General features: G+C 44.9%; 1 protein-coding gene across 3 annotated transcripts in view; it reads right to left on the reverse strand.

Moving 5' to 3' along the window:
- Window positions 1-20,083, reverse strand: part of MARCHF10 (membrane associated ring-CH-type finger 10) — an 84,333-nt gene extending 64,250 nt beyond the window's left edge. The window contains exons 1-4 of one of the 3 annotated variants that reach the window (XM_082706553.1): window positions 19,608-19,674; window positions 18,231-18,321; window positions 12,543-12,649; window positions 3,067-3,186 (exon numbers count right to left, since the gene is read on the reverse strand). In XM_082706553.1, coding sequence (XP_082562679.1) covers window positions 3,067-3,186; window positions 12,543-12,632 — 210 coding nt within the window. In that variant the 5' untranslated portion in view covers window positions 12,633-12,649; window positions 18,231-18,321; window positions 19,608-19,674. Of the gene's footprint in view, window positions 1-3,066; window positions 3,187-12,542; window positions 12,650-18,230; window positions 18,322-19,607; window positions 19,675-19,717 lie in introns of those variants that run through there. The other 2 variants (XM_082706552.1, XM_082706554.1) reach the window with 2 other exon arrangements.
- Window positions 20,084-20,486: the final 403 nt, after the last annotated feature.

Below are 20,486 nucleotides of genomic sequence, written 5' to 3' on the forward strand. Positions count from 1 at the left end.
CTACACATGGAACTGGATCTCCTGCTGCTCTTTTCCCATGGCCAATGATGGGCCGGCACCTGCAGTGCCCGACATGGCGTTCAACCCACTGAGCTCTGCAAATCGGGACTGGTCTGGCCTGTGCTCTCCTTGGGCAGGTACCAGCTTCTTGCTGCTTCCCCTGGGAGGCTGACTCCAGGCACTGAGGAGCCTCTAAAAAGAGGTTTGGTAAGTTCCGTATTCCCTTAGGATTCGAGATATAGCAGGGCAGGCCCAGACCGTGAAGGTTTACTAACAACCAGATTTTCAGAGACTTTTGGGCAGGGGTCCAAACCTGGGAGGAGAATGCTCCCACTTGACCCATGACCCTGGGGGCTGAAGAGTTCCCTATCTGGTTTATCTCATGAGAGAGCTCTAGCTTCATTCATATCAAACAGAAGTTGAAGGACTAAGCAGGCTGGGGTGGTGGGGAGGGGGGCAGAAACCACCATTACAAGCGCACAAGTCATACGGCTGATGAGTGACGCATTCAGTGACCTTTTCACTCCCCCTGCCCTTCCTGTGCTTTGTATCCAGAGGCAAATCCTCCAGTATCCCCCAAAGAATTATCAGTAATACAGAGAGCAAAGCAGAGGTGAATTGCACTGTGGAAAATTCTGGTTTTGTCACTCTTCTTGATAGAGAAGATGTGACCTTGAAGGCACTTGTATAATCGAGGCCCAAACCCTTGGGATATCATTACCTGGAAAAAAATTGAGATTATGTAAGTCATGTTGTTTTGGTTTCTCTGGCAGACTGAGGTACAGAGACAGTACAAACATGAAAAATTCTGTTCTTATACTTTGGAAATGGCCAGTTTTGTGCATCTGACCACATATTTTTGTCCTTATTTCATCATTACTATTACAACCAGATACTTTTTAAGATATGGTCTGAGTGTTTTGCAATGATGATTTAAAGAATGATTAATTTCTATAGCATAGAGAAGAAAACTACAGAAATCTGTCAATAGCCTGTCCTTCAAACAAAGTTTATGGAGAGGAGCATGAAACTTCCAGTCCTAGAATACCCCGAATGTGCAAGCATCACCATGCAAAGTGGCCATGGCCATCCATATCAGTCTTTGCATGAAAATACAAGAACCCAGCTGCCCATTTGTTTACCAGTCTAAGAAGTGTGCTCCGTGTTACTGTTCGACTTATGTCACGTTTTTTTTTATCTGTCCTTGAGTTTTGTTCTATGTGCAGAAAATGTGAGAATTTATCTTAATGCTAAAAATGTGCTGTTCTAGCCAAACTAGATTTAATTTTTGGATTACTCTCATTCCCTAAGTTTAATCAGCAGCAGGCGTTCTATTTCGTCTTTGACTAACAGGGAACGACCGAGGTGATATGTTCTTCTCGATGGTGCCAATATTTTAAGAGTCTCTTTCCCCTTCAGACTCTAGGTGGAATATTTTATCGTGTGATTTCATGTTTCTTAATAGGGAGTATAGATCTCACCCAGGGATACATCTACATCCATAAACATCAATCATCAATGTTTTTAAGGTATCCTTTGAGCATTAAATAACCACAGTGCGAGCATCCCAGATTAAAGGAGAAATTCCAATGAGAACTTGATTGATACTAGGTATCTAGGATCTATCTCTGGGATCCACACTGCTGCCAGAGAGAGTCCATCCTCTAGAGTATATCGTAGGCATAAAATATTAAATAAGAATTCATAAAAGGCATATTACTCATCTTAAATCAATTCACCATGCCAGCAAACAGTGTTGAATGCAGCTTGTGGTATTTAGTACTTACATAGGATAAGTAAAATTCGTACTCAGATAAGATCTTAAACATGAAATATGATCATATAGTTCAGTGGTTCAGAGCACCCTCCCTCGGTTAGACTGACTGCAAAGGACCCCTGACTCCACCACTCACTGCCTTAAAGTCTTGGGTCAAGTTTCTTATCTCTTCTAAGGCTCAGGTTCTCATCATTAGATAAGGTAAATGCATAGAGATATATGAGAATTAAATAAGCTAATATTTATAAAATGCTTGGCACGGTGCTGGAACACTGTAAGCATTCAGATAATGGTAACTACAATTATTATCATCATCATATCACAATGATACTGATTTACTATTTTTTGTTGTTATCATCCAGACAAAAATACCTGAACAATTCCTACTTATTACAGGGTGCAGTTATTACTACATTTTACTCTATTTAAAAACAAGATTAAGCAATGCAGTGAGTTAGACTAGAAGCCCATACACACATATATCTTTATATCTGTATCCCTCGTGTGGATGGCCATGGTTATATGGGCAGAGCAGATAGACACTGATGTAGGTGTAGAGATAGGGAGGTGGTGATGTGTTTTAGAAGGCCCGGTGCCTCAACTTTTTTTTTTTTTCCATTTTTTAAAATTTAAATTCAATTAGCCGACATATAATACATCATTAGTTTTTGATGTAAAGTTCAATGATTCATTAGTTACATATAACGCCCAGTGTCCATCACAGTATGTGATGTCCATCACCCAGTTACCCCATCCCTCCACCCACCCCCCTTTTCTGCAGCCCTCAGATTGTTTTCTGGAGTCCAGAGTCTCTCATGGTTTTTCTCCCTGTCTGATTTTTCCCATTCCATTTTCTTTCCCTGTCCTATGATCCTCTGTGCTATTCCTTATATTCCACACATGAGTGAGAACGTATGATAATTGTCTTTCTCTGATGGATTTATTCATCTTAGCCTCAGCTCTTGAGGCTTGAGTTGCATTTCTGACTTGGATGGTGCCTCAGAGATTATCTCCATCGGGACCATCAGGAAAGAAGATCGAGGCCCAACTGGAGTGAAGGGGGACGGACAGTTGGACCACAAAGGAGCCTCCTGGATGGTACCCAGGATGGGAGCTCTTGCCCCTGTGTCTCCCCATCCTGACCTTTAGGACTCTCCAACACCTCCTTTTTGAGTTGGCTTTTTCCTAAGTGACGTGTACACGTGCGCGCGCGCACACACACACACACACACACACACACACAGCAGCAACAGAAGCAGAAGGAGTAGATCTCCCAGAGTTCTAAGTACCTGTTTGGAAGATGACCCACTTGAAAACCGGGATCTCTCCAAATTTGTCTCTGGCCCCCCAAATTGATCTCTTTTCTTCTCATTTGGGTCTCTTCTATATTCCTGTCGTCTCAGACAAGCCTGCAGAATGAAAAACGTTTCCTTGGCTTAGGTCTTCGACAAGCTTTATAACTTTTTGCTTAATTCCTATCACCAGGAGCACGAAATACATAACGTCCATCTCTAAGGGCTCAACAACACCTTTACCAAGTGTGAAGACACTCAGCCGGGCATCATTCTCTCTTCCTTTTGCCCAAAATACCAGGTCAGTGGGGCGCCTGGGTGGCTTAGTGGATTAAAGCCTCTGCCTTTGGCTCAGGTCATGATCCCAGGGTTCTGGGATCGAGCCCCACATAGGGCTCTCTGCTCAGCGGGGAACCTGCTTCCTCCTCTCTCTGTCTCTGCCTGCCTCTCTGCCTACTTGTGGTCTCTGTCAAGTAAATAAATAAAATCTTAAAAAAAAAAAAGTACAAATGAAAACCAGGCATTTATTTAAAAAAAAAGTCATTGTTTTAATAAATTAAAATCAACACACCAAGAGGTGTTTTGACAAGTATTTCCCCAACAACTGCCTTCTTAAGGCAGAAAGTACCAGATACACAGTATCAGCTTCCCTTCAGCCTTGCTCTTCTGAGTCCCCTCATTCTGTCGCTGCTTGACTCTGACCTCTTGGATCACACCTGGTTCCAGGGTAAGACTTTTCCTACATGAGAGCTTTAGCACGTGAGCTTCCTTTCACTCGGAATGCCCTTCATGGGATGTTCACAGGCTCGCAAACCCTGCAGATCTATTCAGATCCAGCTCACGTGGCATCTCTTGCCTTGCCTTGTTCCTCTTCCCCAGGCCAAAGTAATTGCTCCTTTATACAGACACAGCTTGAATTGTGCAATTTTTTTTTTAAACTGTTGTATTTAGTTGTTTTGAGCCTGTGTCTCCTGCTGATCAGTGAGAACCCTCAGGGTAAGGACCACCTCTTATCTTTTGAATCCCTCAGCATCTAGCATTTAATGTTCACTGAATTGCATTATTGTTTCAGAGGGAAATATCAATTCCCAAATGCAAAACAATAAAAAAATAAAAATAAAGTAACCAACAAAAAAATTTGTCCGTCTCTTAAAAAAAACAAGCAAAATTAAGAGAAAATGTAGTACCACTATATTTCTTCTCCAGGATCAGGACAGGAAAAAACCCCAAGGATATCAGGTGCTGTGGGGGTTTCAATTGATATTTTAAATAGTTTAAAATAGTAAAACTTCTTGGAGCATTTCTATAGGTTCAGTGCCCGAATTCACCTTTGCGCTGCTAGAGCCAAATTATCTGCTGTCATGGTAAAGAAGGGCAGTTAAAGACCAACAATACTGTTACTAAACCGGGCCTGACATCTCCCCTTCCCGGCTGGGTTGAGAAAGGAAAGATTCCTCCTGCATTTTCCCCCTTTGTTAGAAAATGCATCTCCTTCCTTGATGTGGAAGGACTTGCCAGAATTTCACGCCTCTGGGAAAGCCTAATATTATGCTACATGGTTAAAAATAGAAATGACCTGATATTAACAAAACATTTACTGCCTGGAATTGGGAACAGCGATCCTGTGACACTGCTTCACAACCAAGTTGCTGGTGAAGCCCTGGCCTCAGGGCTCATACACAGCAGCCAGATGGTACCTGCTGCAAGTGGAATCCTGTAGGAAAGGACGGTTCCAGCCTGCCTTATTTGGAAAGGGAGAGCAGTCTGAAATGGTTGCCCCCCTCCCCTTTCCCCGTTTCTCTGTTAATCCAGTTTTCAGAAACTATGCTATCTAGATAGTAAGCCATTTTAATAAATCCTAGGCAATGTTTTTTTTTCTAAATTAATTATTTTGGGGGGGTGTGCAGAAGGAGAGAGAATCTCAAGCAGACTCCTTGCTGAGCATGGAGTCTGATACGCGACTCGATCCCAAGACCCTGAGGTCACGACCTGTGCCAAAATCAAGAGTTGGACTCTCAACTCTTGAGACTCTCAACTCCCACTGAGCCACCCAGGTGCCCTGGCAGTATCTGTTTTAATAATTTGAGCAAGAAAACCCCTGAAAGTACTGGACAGTAACTATGATAAGTTAAACACCAAGTAAGAAAGTACACCAAAGTAAAACTGGAGAGAGTTAGCCGGAGAGTTTAATGACGTTTAAGTGAAGATGGGCCTCTTTTCCATTCCCTTTCCAGTAACTTCAGATTGGAGCCTGTTTGGGAGGAGCCCTGGCTGGGAGTGTTGTTTCCTGGAGCGGCAGATGTCTGTGTTATCCTAACCGACTGGGATTACAGGCGCAAGCAGCAAATGCTGATAGGCTCAAAGTGGAGGACAGTGTTAGCAAATGCACGTAGGACCAAGGCAGATTTTGTGGGATGAACAGAATTCTTGTGGGTTGAGTGTTTTTTGAAAATTCTCTCCAAGAATGCATGCAACTTAAATATTTCTTTACCGAAAGAGGAGGAGGAGTAGAATGGTTTGCAGTGTCAAAAAAAAATTTTTCCCCCTCTGGTTCCTTATGCCTCCTCCTCTCAGAGGAGCCTGAGAACAAACCGGTGTGAGGGTGGGTAATTTTTATCTTGATACAGTCAAGCAATCTTTCTGTGTAAATCAAACATGCGTCCTCTTGAAGTGATAGCTTTGCCCAGTTGAAGGAACACAGGGACAGAGGCAAGTCCAGACTTCCAGTCCTAGAAATAGCAGGACCTGAGCCATGACTGCTGCTTGTCCCCCCAGGGGCTAGTTTTCTTGTTATTTGTAAAAGTGAAGGATTTTTGTTTTTGTTGTTGTGTGTTTTTTTGTTTGTTTGGGTTTTTTGTTTTGTTTTTTGCCATTTTTGATGCTGATGTTTCCACATTGGGGGTCCTGGAGTGACAGGGCAGAGTGTGAAATCCATAGGATGGGGAGGAGGAACTGATGTGTAACTCGTGATCATCAGGGGCTCCCCTTCCCCTGGAACTTTAAGAATATTCCCCTTTCAATTCCACATGTCTGGAGCTAGAGTGCTATAAATAAGTTTCTGTTCATGTGACGGAACTGGCTGAGGGCAGTCTTAAAATTGAAGGCTTCAGGTAACTCCTTATTTCCTCCTTGAGCTGGGGGCCGGAGGGGGGTTCCTCTTTCACTCCTCCTCCGACTCTGCCTCCCCTCACCCCCCAGCCCATCCCTCTGACCACGGAGCGCAGGCAGGCTGCCTCCAGAGCACAGGCTCCCACTGCGGGGGCAGAACACAGAGTGTGCATATATGCCTGTGGGAGATGACGTGGGTTTCGTGACTCACTGTAACTCAATACGGGTAAACACGACAAACCCCAGCTCTGCCACTTTCTTGCAACGTGACCTTGGACAGGCTGACTAACGCCATTGATTCTTGCTTCCCTCATCTGTAAGAGGGAGATGCCTGGTGCCGCCAGATTGCCGGGGAGCCTGGGGCCCTGTTGGCAGGACGCTTGGCAGAGTGGCTCCTGGCGAGTGTTCAGTGAGAGGCGCTCATCACCGCCAGCACCACCATCATCACCGTCATTATCATCATTAGGCATTAATTGTTGTTTCTGATCCCACTGCCTGGTTTACTTCTGTTTCCAAAGCCAGCCTTTGCCAAATCACGTGACTCTGATCCTGGTCAGGGAAGAAGAAAGAATCTTTCTGTCTGGGCCTGAGCTTCCTCCTTGTTTTTGTGCCCTGGAGGCAGAGGACTGTTTCCTAGGCCCGAAGTTCCCTGGCCAGACAACTGAGGTGATCCTGCCCTCAGTTAGTCAGGGTACCTTGTAAAGCGCTTTTTCTTCAGTGTTGCAGCTTTCTGACTTTGGGGGCGGGTGTTGTGTGTGCTCAGTTTCATGAGCTTATTTGATTATCAGTCCTGCCTTCAAGTCCTCATCTGGGCTCCTGGGCCTTAAGAAGCCACTGGGCCTTAGGAACACTTTCCCAGGCTCAGGGTTCCAGTCTGAAAAACCCCAAGACCATGACACATCTGTACCTCTAGAGCACGGTGGCTTCCACCAAGGTTATCATTACTCTGAGCATCCAAGCATTTGGAGAAGTGGGACTTGCCATGGCTTCGGTTGGTACTTTTCTGTTGTTCTTTTGATCTAACACTCATAACCCGGCATTGGGGGGTTTAATTATCATTGGTGGCATTATTCAAGCTCATTAGTTTTAAGAGGTTAAGGAATCAGAGGTGTAAAAACAATCTGACACTCTATTTCCCTCACATGAGTTTCTTTTCCTGTTCTGTCTGTGGAGAGGACAGAAGCACATGCCTCAGAGGTGAGCAGAACAGAGACTCCTCCCCTTGGCTCCCATGGGAGGGGAAGCTGAATTTACTCCCTCAACCTCCTGAATGGACGGTACCCAAGCCCCTGCACCTGGCATTGTCACCTCTCATGTCCTTGAACAAGTTTACAGCGTCACGTTAAGTTGTTTGCTCAATCCTTGAAAGATCAGGATGAATAAATGACAGGAAATGAAACCCATCTGAACACATTTGATAGATCACGGAATATCATTCTGAAATGCCAAGTGTAATCTTTCTCTCTAGCTTTCAGTAGACATTAATGGCTAAATTCTGCCTCAAGTTACATAAACACGTTTGACCAAAAGGAAGGAAGGAAAAAAAAAATCCATGCAGCGTGAACACCCTTGAAGAAACAGAGCCAAATCCTGAGATGGCATGTAATTATGTACTAGCTACCAGATTCTGAAATAGCATGTAATATGCCAAATAGATGTTTATTTCCTCTTGTTTTTTTCAAAAGGGTCCCACCCAACCACTGAAAGCAGCATCAAAATAACTCAGGGTGGGTTTAAGCCACCTCTCCTGGAGCCAGCACACAAACCTGTAAAGGCACTGCTAATCCAGTGCACACCAACCCTTGGCATATTCTAGGATGTTGCAGGAATAGTGTACACAGAAGGTTTGCAAGGGCTTCAATTTGAGCCAGTTCATTAAAGGCAAGTGAAGCACAGGAAGGAATCTGCAGCAAATGTGTATAATTTAGGAGTCCTGTCTGGCTATTAGGTCTTAAAATATTTGTACACCCTGAAATGGGGAGTCCCTAGTGTCCAAGCAGTTTGCTGCCTTAGGAGTGAAAGCTGGGATTCCTTGGGCCAAACTCATTGAAGAGCCAGTGTTTTAATATCGACCCGTTACAAAGTCTATCTTAGTAAATTATCTACATATATTCAGGTCATACATGGACCAAGTTATTGAGGGTTTATTAAGGTCATGCGATTGATTCTTAAACCCCTACTTTAAATCCTTTCTGGAACAAGACAAGGGAGAGACTAAATCATACAAATAGCTCACCACTGTTCCTCTCAAAGTCTTTTCTGTGGGTTGCTATATATTTAATTCAACAATACTCAGAACATATTAAAGACAACCGTATTTATTTTTTGCAGACTTTGTGGTGAGTGGTTTTGAAAATGCTCAATGAGGGTGGACTTGACCTTGAGAAATAGTTACAAGTCAGCTGAATCTAAGACTGATAAACAGAGCTGGTGGTCAAGTTAGGTAATGCTGGCTCACATCAATGGCAGGGCGTTCAGTTCAACACAGAAGAGTAAGACTCCATCCCTGCCTTTAGGAAGCTGTGGTCCAGATTGAGGGGAAGTCATCCGGAAGACAATTTCAGTACAATTTCATAAGCAACATGAAGGAGGTATGAAAGGACGCTTTGGTATTGGAGTGATGGAAATGTTGTAAAGCTGGATGGTGGTGATGGCTGCAGATTTGGTAAATTTACTGCAAGTCATTAAATTATACACTTAAAACAGGTGAATTTTATGATATGTGAATTATACCTCAATAAAGAGGGCTTTAAAAGAAGGGTGTGGTGGGAGTACAGAGGTTCCATTTAGTTCTAAATTCAAATTGCAGTCTTTACCACCCTTGTCAAGAGAGTAAAGAAGGGGGAAGGGGAGGTCAGAGAAGCAGTGAAGATTTAGGCTGCTCTGTGTATGGTTCTTAGGTCTTGGACCTGCCTTTCAAAAAAGCAGTCTGAAGGACGCCAAGGTTGGAGGCAAGGAGACTGGTAATAAGGACATCGTAATGATCTTGGAGAGAAACTGTGGAGACGGGAACCAGGGTGGTGGGATGAAAAGGAAAGCACAAGTTCATGAGTTGATAGGCAACAGTGGCAGGACTTGGTAACAGGTGGGATATGGTGGTGAGGGAGAGAAAGAAGTTGGGGAAGGCTTAAATACGGAGGAGGATGACAGAGGGTGGACATGCTGAGATGCCTGTGTGACATCCAGATGGAAATGTCCCAACAGGCAGGTGTGCATGTGATGGCGACACTTTGGGGGAGACTCAGGGTTACAGGTCATTAGTCTATGAGTGATAGTTAAAAACATGGGAGGGAAGAGATGGGTCACAGAGACCTTGTGAGTTGGAAGAAAGCTAGGCTGTTGGAAACCAGGGGAATTAACATTTGTGGGGCAGGGAGAGGAATGTGAGAGAAACAGAAGGAAAATCAGCAGAATGTGCTGTCAAAAAGCCAAAGGAGTAATGTTTTGGGAAGGGAGGAGTGATAGTGTCAAATGTAGATAAAGCTTCAGAAAACAAAGACTAAAAAGATGTCCCTTGAATTTGGCTACTGATCTTAGAACAACTTCAGGAGAGGGAAGGGGAGGGGACAGCCAGGTTGCAGCAAGTTAGGAGCGAATGGGGGGAGTGGAGATAGAAATGTAGCAGGTTGGGGACATCTTGGGGACAGTGCCAAGTCTGTGGCTAGAGAAGGACCGTGTGTCCTGTAGCTTTGTTCTTTTGTACTCAGTATAGGAGGGACTTGAGCATGTTAGTAGGCTGAGCCAATTAGAAGGAAGGAAATGTCAAAGATACAGACAACTAGTTCCTGGACGGAGAAGAACTGGACACAGCGGGGTGTGGGCCAAGAGCTTGGGCCAGGCCAGGTGCTGGCCCAGAGTGTGTCACTTTCCCCTGGGGACTTGAGGGCTGGGGGGGGTGTGTAGCCTGGAATGGAAGGGGAGGAGTGGCGAGGCTTCCTACCTGATGGACTTGGGTCCTTTGCTTTGTTTCCTGTGTGTATAAAACAGGAAGAGAAGTTCTTTGTTGAAAGTGTGGGGATTGCAGGTCTGAAAAAGGTAGGAAGGTTGAAAACCGATGATGACAGAGGGAGCTGATGGACGAGTAAGCATGCTGACGTCAGTCGACCTTCTCCCCATTATCTCCCTCACTCCACCTCTCCGTATATGGGCATGATGGGAGTTCTGCTCCTGTTCCCTGGGTTGAGCCACTTCTCACCACCTCCACTCCTACCCCTGGGTCTGAGCCACCATCATTTCTCCCCCAGGTTTCTATCGGAGTTCCTTACCAAGTTTTTCTGCTGCTTCCCTAGCAAGAGCTATCTTTAAACACTGTAAATCAGATCATGCCACTTCTCTGCTTAAAATCATCCCAATAATTCTTCCTAAGAGTAAACTCCAGACACCAAATTTTGTCCTGAGAGATTCAACATGATCTGGCCCCATTTACTTCTCCTATCTTGTTACATGCCACATTCTCCCTTGATCAATGTGGTTCAGCCACTCTGGCCTTCTTTTGTTTCTTCCAGAGCTCCAAGTTCCTGCCTCAGGGCCTTTGCACTTGCTTCCCATCTGCTCAGGATGCTCTGGCCAGCTCTTTCCCATCTTTTTACCTCTACAACGAAATGTTACTCCCCCAAAGAGGCTTCCCTACCTGTGTAAGGGAGCATCACCCCCCAGCCGGTTACCTCTGTTTGCCTCCTTATATTTAGCATTAATCAAAACTATCTCATGTATTTATTTACTTGTGTGTTTTGTTTGTTTATCAATTCCAGAATAAGAATTCTGGGAGAGAAGGGACTTCGTTTAGGACGTTGTAGGCACTTGATAAGTATTGTTATTTTTAAGGGCAGTGTTGAAAGTACCCTTATTAATAAGGACATGAATGTCCTATGAAATTAGACAAATAAAGCCCCAGTGACTTCAGGCCACACAGTTGTGTGATTTTCTTCAGCAGAGACCATCAGATAATAAGATTGATCTTCTTACATGTTTGTTCTGGAGACAATTTCAAACAAGCATTTCCAAATGAGGGTCAGGTGGCAGAGGGATCTAGGTGAAAAGCACTGGATTCCCAGTGTGACCAGTTCAGCTATTTATGTTCTTATTCATTTTACAGAAATTCCCTCACTTTTACAGTCTTGTACGTGGGTTGGCAAGTTGTGGGAGGAAATTGCTGACTCTGCTTCCAGCCCCACAGCTAAGCTGCATTGTACAGGTGAAATCAGGTTACTGAGCTCGGTCTGGTTTCCTTGGTGACCCAGGAGGTTTGGTTATATTTGAAATTGCTAAGGAGAAAAATTCAATAGCAACATTTCTGTGTTTTCCTTAGGGAAGGTGCACTTTTCAATCCTCAGCTGAAGCTGAGGACAAGCCTCCTTGATTGGCGAGGGTTGACCTCTGGCCAACAGGCTGAGCGACACTTTCTCAGTGCTCCCAGAATCTCACACCCAGTCTGGCAAGTTTGTCCTATGCCAGCTCTGGGTAATTACATCATGACTCCTCGGGCTCCCTGACTGTTTTGTTTTTGCATGTAAACACTGTAACTAGGGTGACGAATAGTTAGGTTATTGGAGAATGTGTTAACCACCTTTCTTCTGGTGGGATGACAGTGGAAAGGCATATTATTTTATAAATGGTAGGTCAACCCCCCATTAACTCTTTAATGGTTTTTTTTCTGGATATCCTGGTTTATCAAATTTAAGCTTTCATGTCATTCGTTGACAAGCTTTGTGTGCCAAGCTCTGTGCTAAGTACTTTACAAGTGCTATTTTGTTTTCATGACACTATTATGAAGTGGGTACTATTATAATTTTTATTAATTTTTTTTATAGAGAGGGTGGGAGGGGCAGAGAGAGAGAATCCTAGGCAGACTTCACAGCACAGAGCCCAAAGCAGGGCTTGATCTCATAACCCTGAGATGACCTGAGCTGAAATTAGGAGTCAGATGCTTAACCTGAGCCACCGAGGTACCCCAAAGTGGGTACTGTTACTAACTTCGTTTTATTTTTTTTTTTAAAGATTTTATTTATTTATTTGACAGAGAGAGATCACAAGTAGGCAGAGAGGCAGGCAGAGAGAGAGGAGGAAGCAGGCTCCCTGCTGAGCAGAGAGCCTGATGCGGGGCTCGATCCCAGGACCCTGAGATCATGACCTGAGCCGAAGGCAGCCGCTTAACCCGCTGAGCCACCCAGGCGCCCCACTAACTTCGTTTTAAAGATGTGGAAACACAGAGAGGTAAAGTGACTTTCCATGGTCACACAACTAGGAAGTGATGGGTTTGGGATTTTGGGAAGTGATGACTGTTTATCATGCACTCCGACTGTATCCTGAATTCTCACATAGAACTCTAATGGCGGTGGAGGATAATTTTAGTTTCTTGCAGTTACCTGATATTCAGAGTCCACCTTATGCTGCATGTCCCGCAGATACTGAACATTACTCACGAACTTCTGCCTGTCCTTTGCTTCATGCAACATGATTCTTAATCCCCAACCTGCGTATAAGAGATAAATACATGTGCTGTGACATACTCCTTCGTTGCTGTGCCAGATTTGGATTTATCTTAGTATAATTGCTTTTGTTCATCTAATTTCCATTGTTTGAAAAGCACAGATGCTCCTTTCAGCCAGCAGGGACTCTTTGTGTTGGTGTGGATGCCCTTACAGCCCTCCTGTTCTGGGCATAAATAACACGGCCACATTCATCAGCTGGCTTCAGTGATCTCGTCCTGGTTATTCATAGGGGGTTAGGTTGACAGACACCTGATTCAGAAGCAGTTCTACGACTTGACAGAAAGAAGAGAAAACCTAAGAACCTAGCGAAATTAGTAATGAGTAAAGTTATGAACACCTGGTCACTTAAATTCACTTATTCAACAGTCGTGCTCCTATTTCAACTGAGACACTATGCTGTGTGCTAGGTAGGATACGAACGTGCCCCTGCCTTGGTTGTTGCTTACAGTCAGGTGGGTGGAGGACTGACATTGAACCTCACTGCACCCCAGCCACTTCAAACTCTGTGAGGTTTTCTCATGAACCTAGCCTTCCTTCAGAATTGTCGGAGGGGAATGTTCACACTGCCCAGTGAGCTCCTCTACCACCCCTCTCCCCTGCCATTTAGATCCTCACCCAGCCCTGATGGTTTTCTCCCCTGAAGTAGCCCCTAAATCCGTCATGGGGAGAGTGTGGGCCCTGCTGTGAGACTCTGTGGGTTCAAATCCCAATTCTTTGAGTACTGACAAAGGAACCCTAATTGTGATAAGTGCTATAGAGTAGAAATGTGGGCTTCTTTGAGAGGTGGTTATTATGGAAGGGCATGACATGGTCTGGGGGCAAGGTTTTCTTTAGGAAATGACACTGGGCTTCCTAAGGAGTGAGCCAGGCAAGAAGTGGGACGGAGAGCATCTCAGGCAGAAAGGACAGCAGGTGCGGGAGCTTCAGGGTAGCAGGGGGCTGGTGCGGTTGAGGACCAGGAGGGCCAGAGCAGTTGGAGCAGAGAGAGGAGAGAACAGCAATGGAGGGGCTGTAGGGGAGACAGCCTGGAAGGTTATGATTGCCAAGAGCCATTTAACTGCCACTGGAAAGTTCCAGCCTGGGGAGTGAATGGTTAGACTTGCATTTTATTTTATGTTTTATTTTTTAAAGATTTTATTTTTAAGTAATCTCAACACACAACCTGGGGCTCAAACTCACAACCCCAAGATCAAAAGTCCTACATGCTCTACGGAACTGAGCCTGCCAGGTGGCCCTAATTTGCATTTTCAAAGGCCCCTCCAGCTCTGGCTCTGGTGTAGAGAATGAATGGGGGGGAGGGGCTGGATCGAAAAAGGAAAGTAGAAAGACCCCTGGGAACCTATGATGATAATCCAGATAAGATGGTGACCACACTTGAGTGGCAAGAGTGGAGAGGAGGCAGGCGTCCGAGCTACTGTTGACTGGCCTCCGGAAGGGCTGGGCACTCTTGTCAACATTTACACATAGTAACTCATTCCATCTTCAGGAAGGCATTGAGGCAAGCACTCGATTTCCATTTTGCTGGTAAGGAGACTGGGGCACAAAGGGGCACAGAGTAGCTTGTTTAAGGTTACAGAGCTGCTAACTGGAAGAGCCGGGGTTTGAACCCACAGAGTCTCACAGCAGGGCCCACACTCTCCCCATGATGGATTCCAGGGCGGGTGGGGGGGGCTACTAGGGGGAGAAAATCATCAGGGCCCGGTGATGGCACAGATGGCGCGGGAAGGCGAATGTGGAGGAAGCCGGCCAGGTTACGGGCTCGAGCAGCTGGCTGGGCGCTGGTGGCTGGTCAGCTGGTCGGTGGGCGATTCTGGAGACATTTCTCTTTGTGAGAAAACCGTGTGGCGTTTGAAGGGGAGGGGGGTGGGGGAGCAGCAGATGGAGGGGTCACGCCAGCACCTAGAGGCGGGGCTCTGGAGCTGACCAGAGAAGTGAGGATTTGGGCACCCCGGCATTGGGTGACAGCTGACGTGGAAGGCAGTGTGCGTACTGGAAAGAGGAGAACCCAGGGCAGAAAGCTGAGGAGCAAGCGCTCCAACTCGAGAATCCCGAGCGGAAAAGAAGGCTGCAAGACCGCCAGAGAGGCAGGAGGCAAACCAGGTGGGCGCGGTTGCATAGACGCTGAGAGGAGCTGGTTTCAAGGAGCAGGCTATTTATAACCTCGGTGAGAGCACTGAAGACCGATTGCAGTGCATTGCGCAAATGAGAGGTAAGGAAGTAGAGACAGTGCTTTCAAGAGCTCTGGCTCTGACTGGTGTGGCCCAAGTTTATGACCAAAACATTTAAAGTCACACAGTTACTAAACAGTGCTGTCCATGAGGAGTCTGCTAGACCTCCTCAGTCAGGGTCATCTGAGGTCCTACACATCCTGCTTTTTTGGCCAGTGAAGTCTCTTCGGTGATTTCTACAGATACATTTTTTTTAATTGACATAGAACATGACATTCGTTTCATGGGTACCACAGAATGATTCGATCTGTATTTGTTGCAAATGATCACAGTAAGTCTAGTTAGCATCTATCACCCACATAGTCATAATTTTTTTCCTCTTGTGATGAGAACTTAATAGAATTAGATCTATTCTTACCAACCTTCAAATATACAGTATTTTCTCGTTTATTTATTTAATTTATTAATCTCTATACCCAGCATGGGGCTCAAACTCATGACCCTGAAATCAAGAGTCACACACTCTTCTGAGCCAGCCAGGCGCCCCTCAGATATGCAGTATTAACCATAGTCACCACGCTATGCGTCACATTCTCAGTATTTACTTATTTTATTACTGGAAGTTTGTGCTTTTTGACTTCCTTCACCCATATTGCTGTGCCCCCGCCCCAGCCCCATGCCTTTGACAACTGCCAGTTTGTTCTCTGAATGTTCTCTGTGTCTGTGAGCTTTGGTATTTTTTTTTTTTTTTTTAGATCCAAATATGAATGAGATCATATAATATTTCTTTCTCTGGGTGATGTATATATCTTACATTTTATCTGTTCATCCATCAGTAGACACTGAATTTGCCTCTGTGTCTTAGCTATTGCAAACAATGCTGCAGTGAGTTAGTGTTTTGGATAAATTTATATGGGAGTTCTATTTTTAATTTTTTGAGGGACTTCCATGTTTTCCATAGTGGCTGCACCAATTTATATTCCCACCAGCAGTGCACAGGGATTCCCTTTTCTTCACATCCTGATCAGTACTTACTTGTTATCTTTTAGATACTAGGCCTTCTACAAGGGTGAGGTGGTATCTCATTGTCAGGGTGATGTGTATTCCCCTGTGATGAGTGATATTGAACACCTTTTCATGTACCTGTTGGTCATATGTATGTCTTTTTGGGGAAAAAAAAAGTCTATCCAAATCTCATTTTTAAATCGGGTTTTGGGTTTTTTTTTTTTTTTCTACTGAGATGTGCTTTTTATATGATTTGGGTATTAACCTTTTATCAGATATGTGATTTGCAAATATTTTCTCTCATTCAGTAGATTGCCTTTTCATTTTGATGATGCTTTCCTCTGCTGTGCATAAGTTTTTTGGTCTGGTGTGGTCCTACTTGTTGGTTTTGCTTTCGTTGCCTTTTTTTTTTTTAAGTTTGTTTATTTAAGTAATCGCTACACCCAACATGGGGCTCAAACTCATGACCTTGACATCAAGAGGCCCCTGCTCTTCCAACTGAGCCAGGCAGGCACCCTGCTTTTGTTGCCTTTGATGCCTTTGATATCAAATCCAAAAAAGCATTGCCAAGACCGAGGTCAAGGCACTTACCACCTACAGAGTATTATGGTTTCAGGTCTTACGGTCAAGTCTTTAATCCAGTTTGAGTTAATTTTTGTGTATAGTGTAATCTCACCCAGTTTCATTCTTTTCTGTGTATCTTCCAGTTTTCCCTGCACCATTTATTGAAGGGACTCTCCTGTCCCCATTGAAAATTCTTGGCTCCTTTGTCATAAATTAATTGACTACATATGCAGGAGTTTTCCAAGCCACTCTATTCTGTCCCATTGATCTATGTGTGCCTTTGTGCCAATATCATACGACTTTATTATTATAGCTCCGTAATATTGTTTGAAATCAGGAAACATGGTGCCTCCAGCCTTGTTCTTCTTTCTGATACACATATTTAAGTGACTTCCATGTAACAGATGCTGCTCTAGACTGTGAAGAGACAGCAGGGTAAGATAGACAACATCCCTACCCTTGGGTGTTTGCACTCTGAAGCTTTCCTTCCTCTCTCCATTTTTTTCAGTTGTGTAGGTATTAGCAAAATCAGGTTGCCCCTGACTCATGGTGACTCAGTGTCTGGCCTGGTCATTGTGAAATCTCACCAGGTTTCCCACCTAGCCCTGAGCAAATTTGTGCTGCTGTCTCTGAAGTACAGAAAGCTGGTCTTTGAGAGTCCCAAGTCTAAAACTACAATCCAACAGATAGTTCCACAGACTGCATGCAAAGCCTAGATTTTGCCCCTGAGGATTTTTAATGGTAATTTATAGAACTGCACATTAAAAGATCATTTGGGGGGCCCTGGGTGGCTCAGTTGGTTAAGCATCTGACTCTTGATTTTAGCTCGTCATGATCTCAGTGTCATGAGATCAAATTCCAGTTTGGGCTCTGTACTGGGCATGGAGCCTGCTTGAGATTCTTTCTCTCCCTCTCCTTCTGCTCCTCCCCCCTTCTCTCAAATAATCACTTCCAACTTTTCATATGAATTTGTACCTGCAACAGAATCAAGTTTTTTAGGAAAACAATGGTGTTAAAACAGGGAGAAAGATGAACCCCTGCTGCTACTGTTGGAAAGAAAAGTCTGTCTGAATATTAATCAGGCAGAGAACATAAGATTTCGTAATGAAAATGTGTTAATGGTCACTAAAGGGGCATATCCCAGAGTCCACTTGGATGATATATCTTGGTTCCAAAATTAACATAGAAAAATCAGCTCATATATCCTGGTTTTCATGCCTTGTTATTTTAAAGAGGCTTCTAAGTCAAGAGGCATGAAAAAACTGTGTCTAACTAGGTAGGAAATAACACTATTTGAACTACTTGCTAGGTTACCTCTGACTTCACAATCATCTACCAAATAAAGGACTTTCAAATTACCTACAAAAGTCTCTTTACCCTCCCATAAACTGTTACTGCACTTCACTATAAAATGCATATTTATAAGCATCATGGTGCCACGTGTAATTTATTTAAATACCTCCATACTCTGTGAGAGTAAACAAATACTACAGGCACTGGGGAAAGAGATCGTTAGGAGATCACCACCGTTTAGGAAAAGGTTCTCCAACTTTCTGAAGTACCACTTGAACTTCATACTGTACTTCAGGTTTGAAAACTGACCAGGACAAACAAGAAACAGAAATAACTGTTTGGAAGTAAATTCACATGAAATAATGCTTAATTTGCAGATCTCAGTTTAGTGGGCCCACTCAACCAGATGGCCATTTGAAGCCCAAACATTTTTTCTCAGCAAATACAGACAGGTGGGGGAGGGGATGGTAATAAAATGTGGGCAAGGAGCATGTTTCTAAAATAGCGTTCTGTATTCTCTTCCATTTCTCACCTTTGAACTGCTTCTCAATTTAAAATCCACTCATGGTCATGCATGCTTCTGTTTTAAGTCTCTGGTGACAATATATTGGGCCAAATATGTGCTTTAAAAAATCAACGTAAGAAGCCATATTAAATCAGGAGAAGGAGAAGGAGAGGAGAAGGGAGTAGGAGGGATGTGGGCAAGGGAGAAGGGAGTCCTGCTTTGCTGACAGCAAGAGCGAGTGATTCTTCTTGGCCTCAAAATTCTACAGATCTGTGAAATTTCAATGAGGAATATTCTAAGAACTTTGTGACATATGTATTCCTCTCTAGTGTAAGTTTGCAATGAATTCAAACCAAGTTTCCCTGACTAAGGAGAACAGAATCTGATTGCAGAATAGGTTTCTTTCAGTTCTCTAAAATATCATATATGCCATCCTTCTGCTCTATGACCACATTTGTCAAAAGACTTGAAGGAGCTCTTTTTAATAACATCAAGCTATTTCACTGTTTTCTTATTAAAATTTCTAATATGTTCTCATATCAGAAGTATTAAAGTGAATATTTTATTGGCTTAGCAATAAAGAAAAATGTAATGTAAAAATGTAAATGTAAGCCTCTCTTTAGGCTGCACGTTCCCATGGACCACAATCTAAATGGCTATATTAATACCTGACAGTCTGGTTTATAAGTATTTCCCCTTTTCCACAACTGGGTGCTTGGAAGAAGGAGATCAGAACTCATTTCTCCTTTTACACAATTAATTAATTTGTAATGACAAAGATTATAGGATTTCTTTAAGTCTTAGCTTAAAAAAAATCTTAAGAGTTTTAAAATCTTATAAAAATAATATAAGCAACAAAGATGAGTGATTTGGGGCTAATTTTCCTAACACCCCACTACTGAGAGAATGCTGTGACCCAACGTAAAGAGGAGAAATTGACATGGATGCGGGGAGATAATCGGACTCTCCTCCAGTTTGGTTTAGGAAATCGAGGGGTGGGGGTGTAAGGGGCTTGTTGGCAGTGACTTATTTATTGTGAAACTGACAGAGAGGGGCTGTCACACACTGACTTTCAAGCCTAGAAGAGAGAGACTCCATGTATAACTGGGAAACTTTGGGATGTGGGATTGATGTCACAGGCTTGACAAGCAGTTCGATGCTCCCAACGATGACAATATCAACAATTTCCCTCTCAGAAGCCAGAGGGGCCTTACGGTCCGTGTAGACACTACTGTGGACTTGCAGACCCAAGAAGCCTGCGGGGAAGTTACGCAGCTGCGGGGCGGCCGCCAGGGTGCAAATAAGTGATCCCCGGGTCCCCCACACCTGTTCCTTGAGGCAGGTAAACACGGGGACCCCCAGGGAGAGGGAGAGGCCTGGCCGACAGGCTTCGGCCCTATTTACCCCCAGAATGGCAGAAGCAGAAAGGAGAGGGTGTCCTCCTTCTCCCCACACTTCCTCGGAGGACTGCGGGCCGCAAGGGTCGCGCGCGGCTGGGGCCGGCGGGCCGTTACCTGGCGGGTCCGTCCTTCCCCACCTGCGCGGGCTGAAGGGGCCAAGGGGCGGGACAGGCGGGCTGGTCCAGGGCGGAGGGGCCGCCCATCAATCGCGCAGGGCAGTCTCTGTGTTCCTCTTCCTCCTCCTGTCTCGTCTCCCCTCCCGCTACCGGCCCCTCTTCCTCCTCCTCCCCGGAGGCAGCTTTCCGCGGCGGCGGCAGGGCTTTCTAGGGGTGGAGGCGGTGGGGGCGGCTGCCCGGCGTCCTCCCGTTTCCCTGGCAACGCGGCCTCCTCACTCAGCGCGCGGGAGCTGGGGGCTGCGAGCGCTGGCGTGGGGGTGGGGCCGGGGCCCGGAGGTCCTGAGCCCAGACGCGGGTGCCCCGCGGTTGCCGTGGGAACGGGATGCAGTCGGGGAGGCAGAGCGGTGATGGCGGTGGGCAGAGAAGACACGGGGAAGGAGCACGCCAATTGGCTTTGTCTTGATGCCCAAGCCCAGACCCAGATATTGAGGCCATCACCCCTGCTCCGAATCGGTGCTGTGCTTTATAAAGAACGTGATTAGAAAACAAGAGGGTGAAATAGTTTTAGCTGAATAAAGTAATATTAAATAGATAGGTAGAGGAAAGACAGTGCAGCCCTGGAGTTTGAGCTCTTCGGAGAATCTCAGAAGTACTTGCTCCCAAATAAGAAGGAAGAAATAAATGATCAAGGGAGGCACTCTGTCTATTGCAGAACTGAGACCAGATCCCAGTTATCTCCTGGTTATAATTAATCTTGGCTGCCTTTC

The sequence above is a fragment of the Mustela nivalis genome (genome assembly GCF_964662115.1).
Source record: "Mustela nivalis genome assembly, chromosome: 17".
NCBI lineage: Eukaryota > Metazoa > Chordata > Mammalia > Carnivora > Mustelidae > Mustela > Mustela nivalis.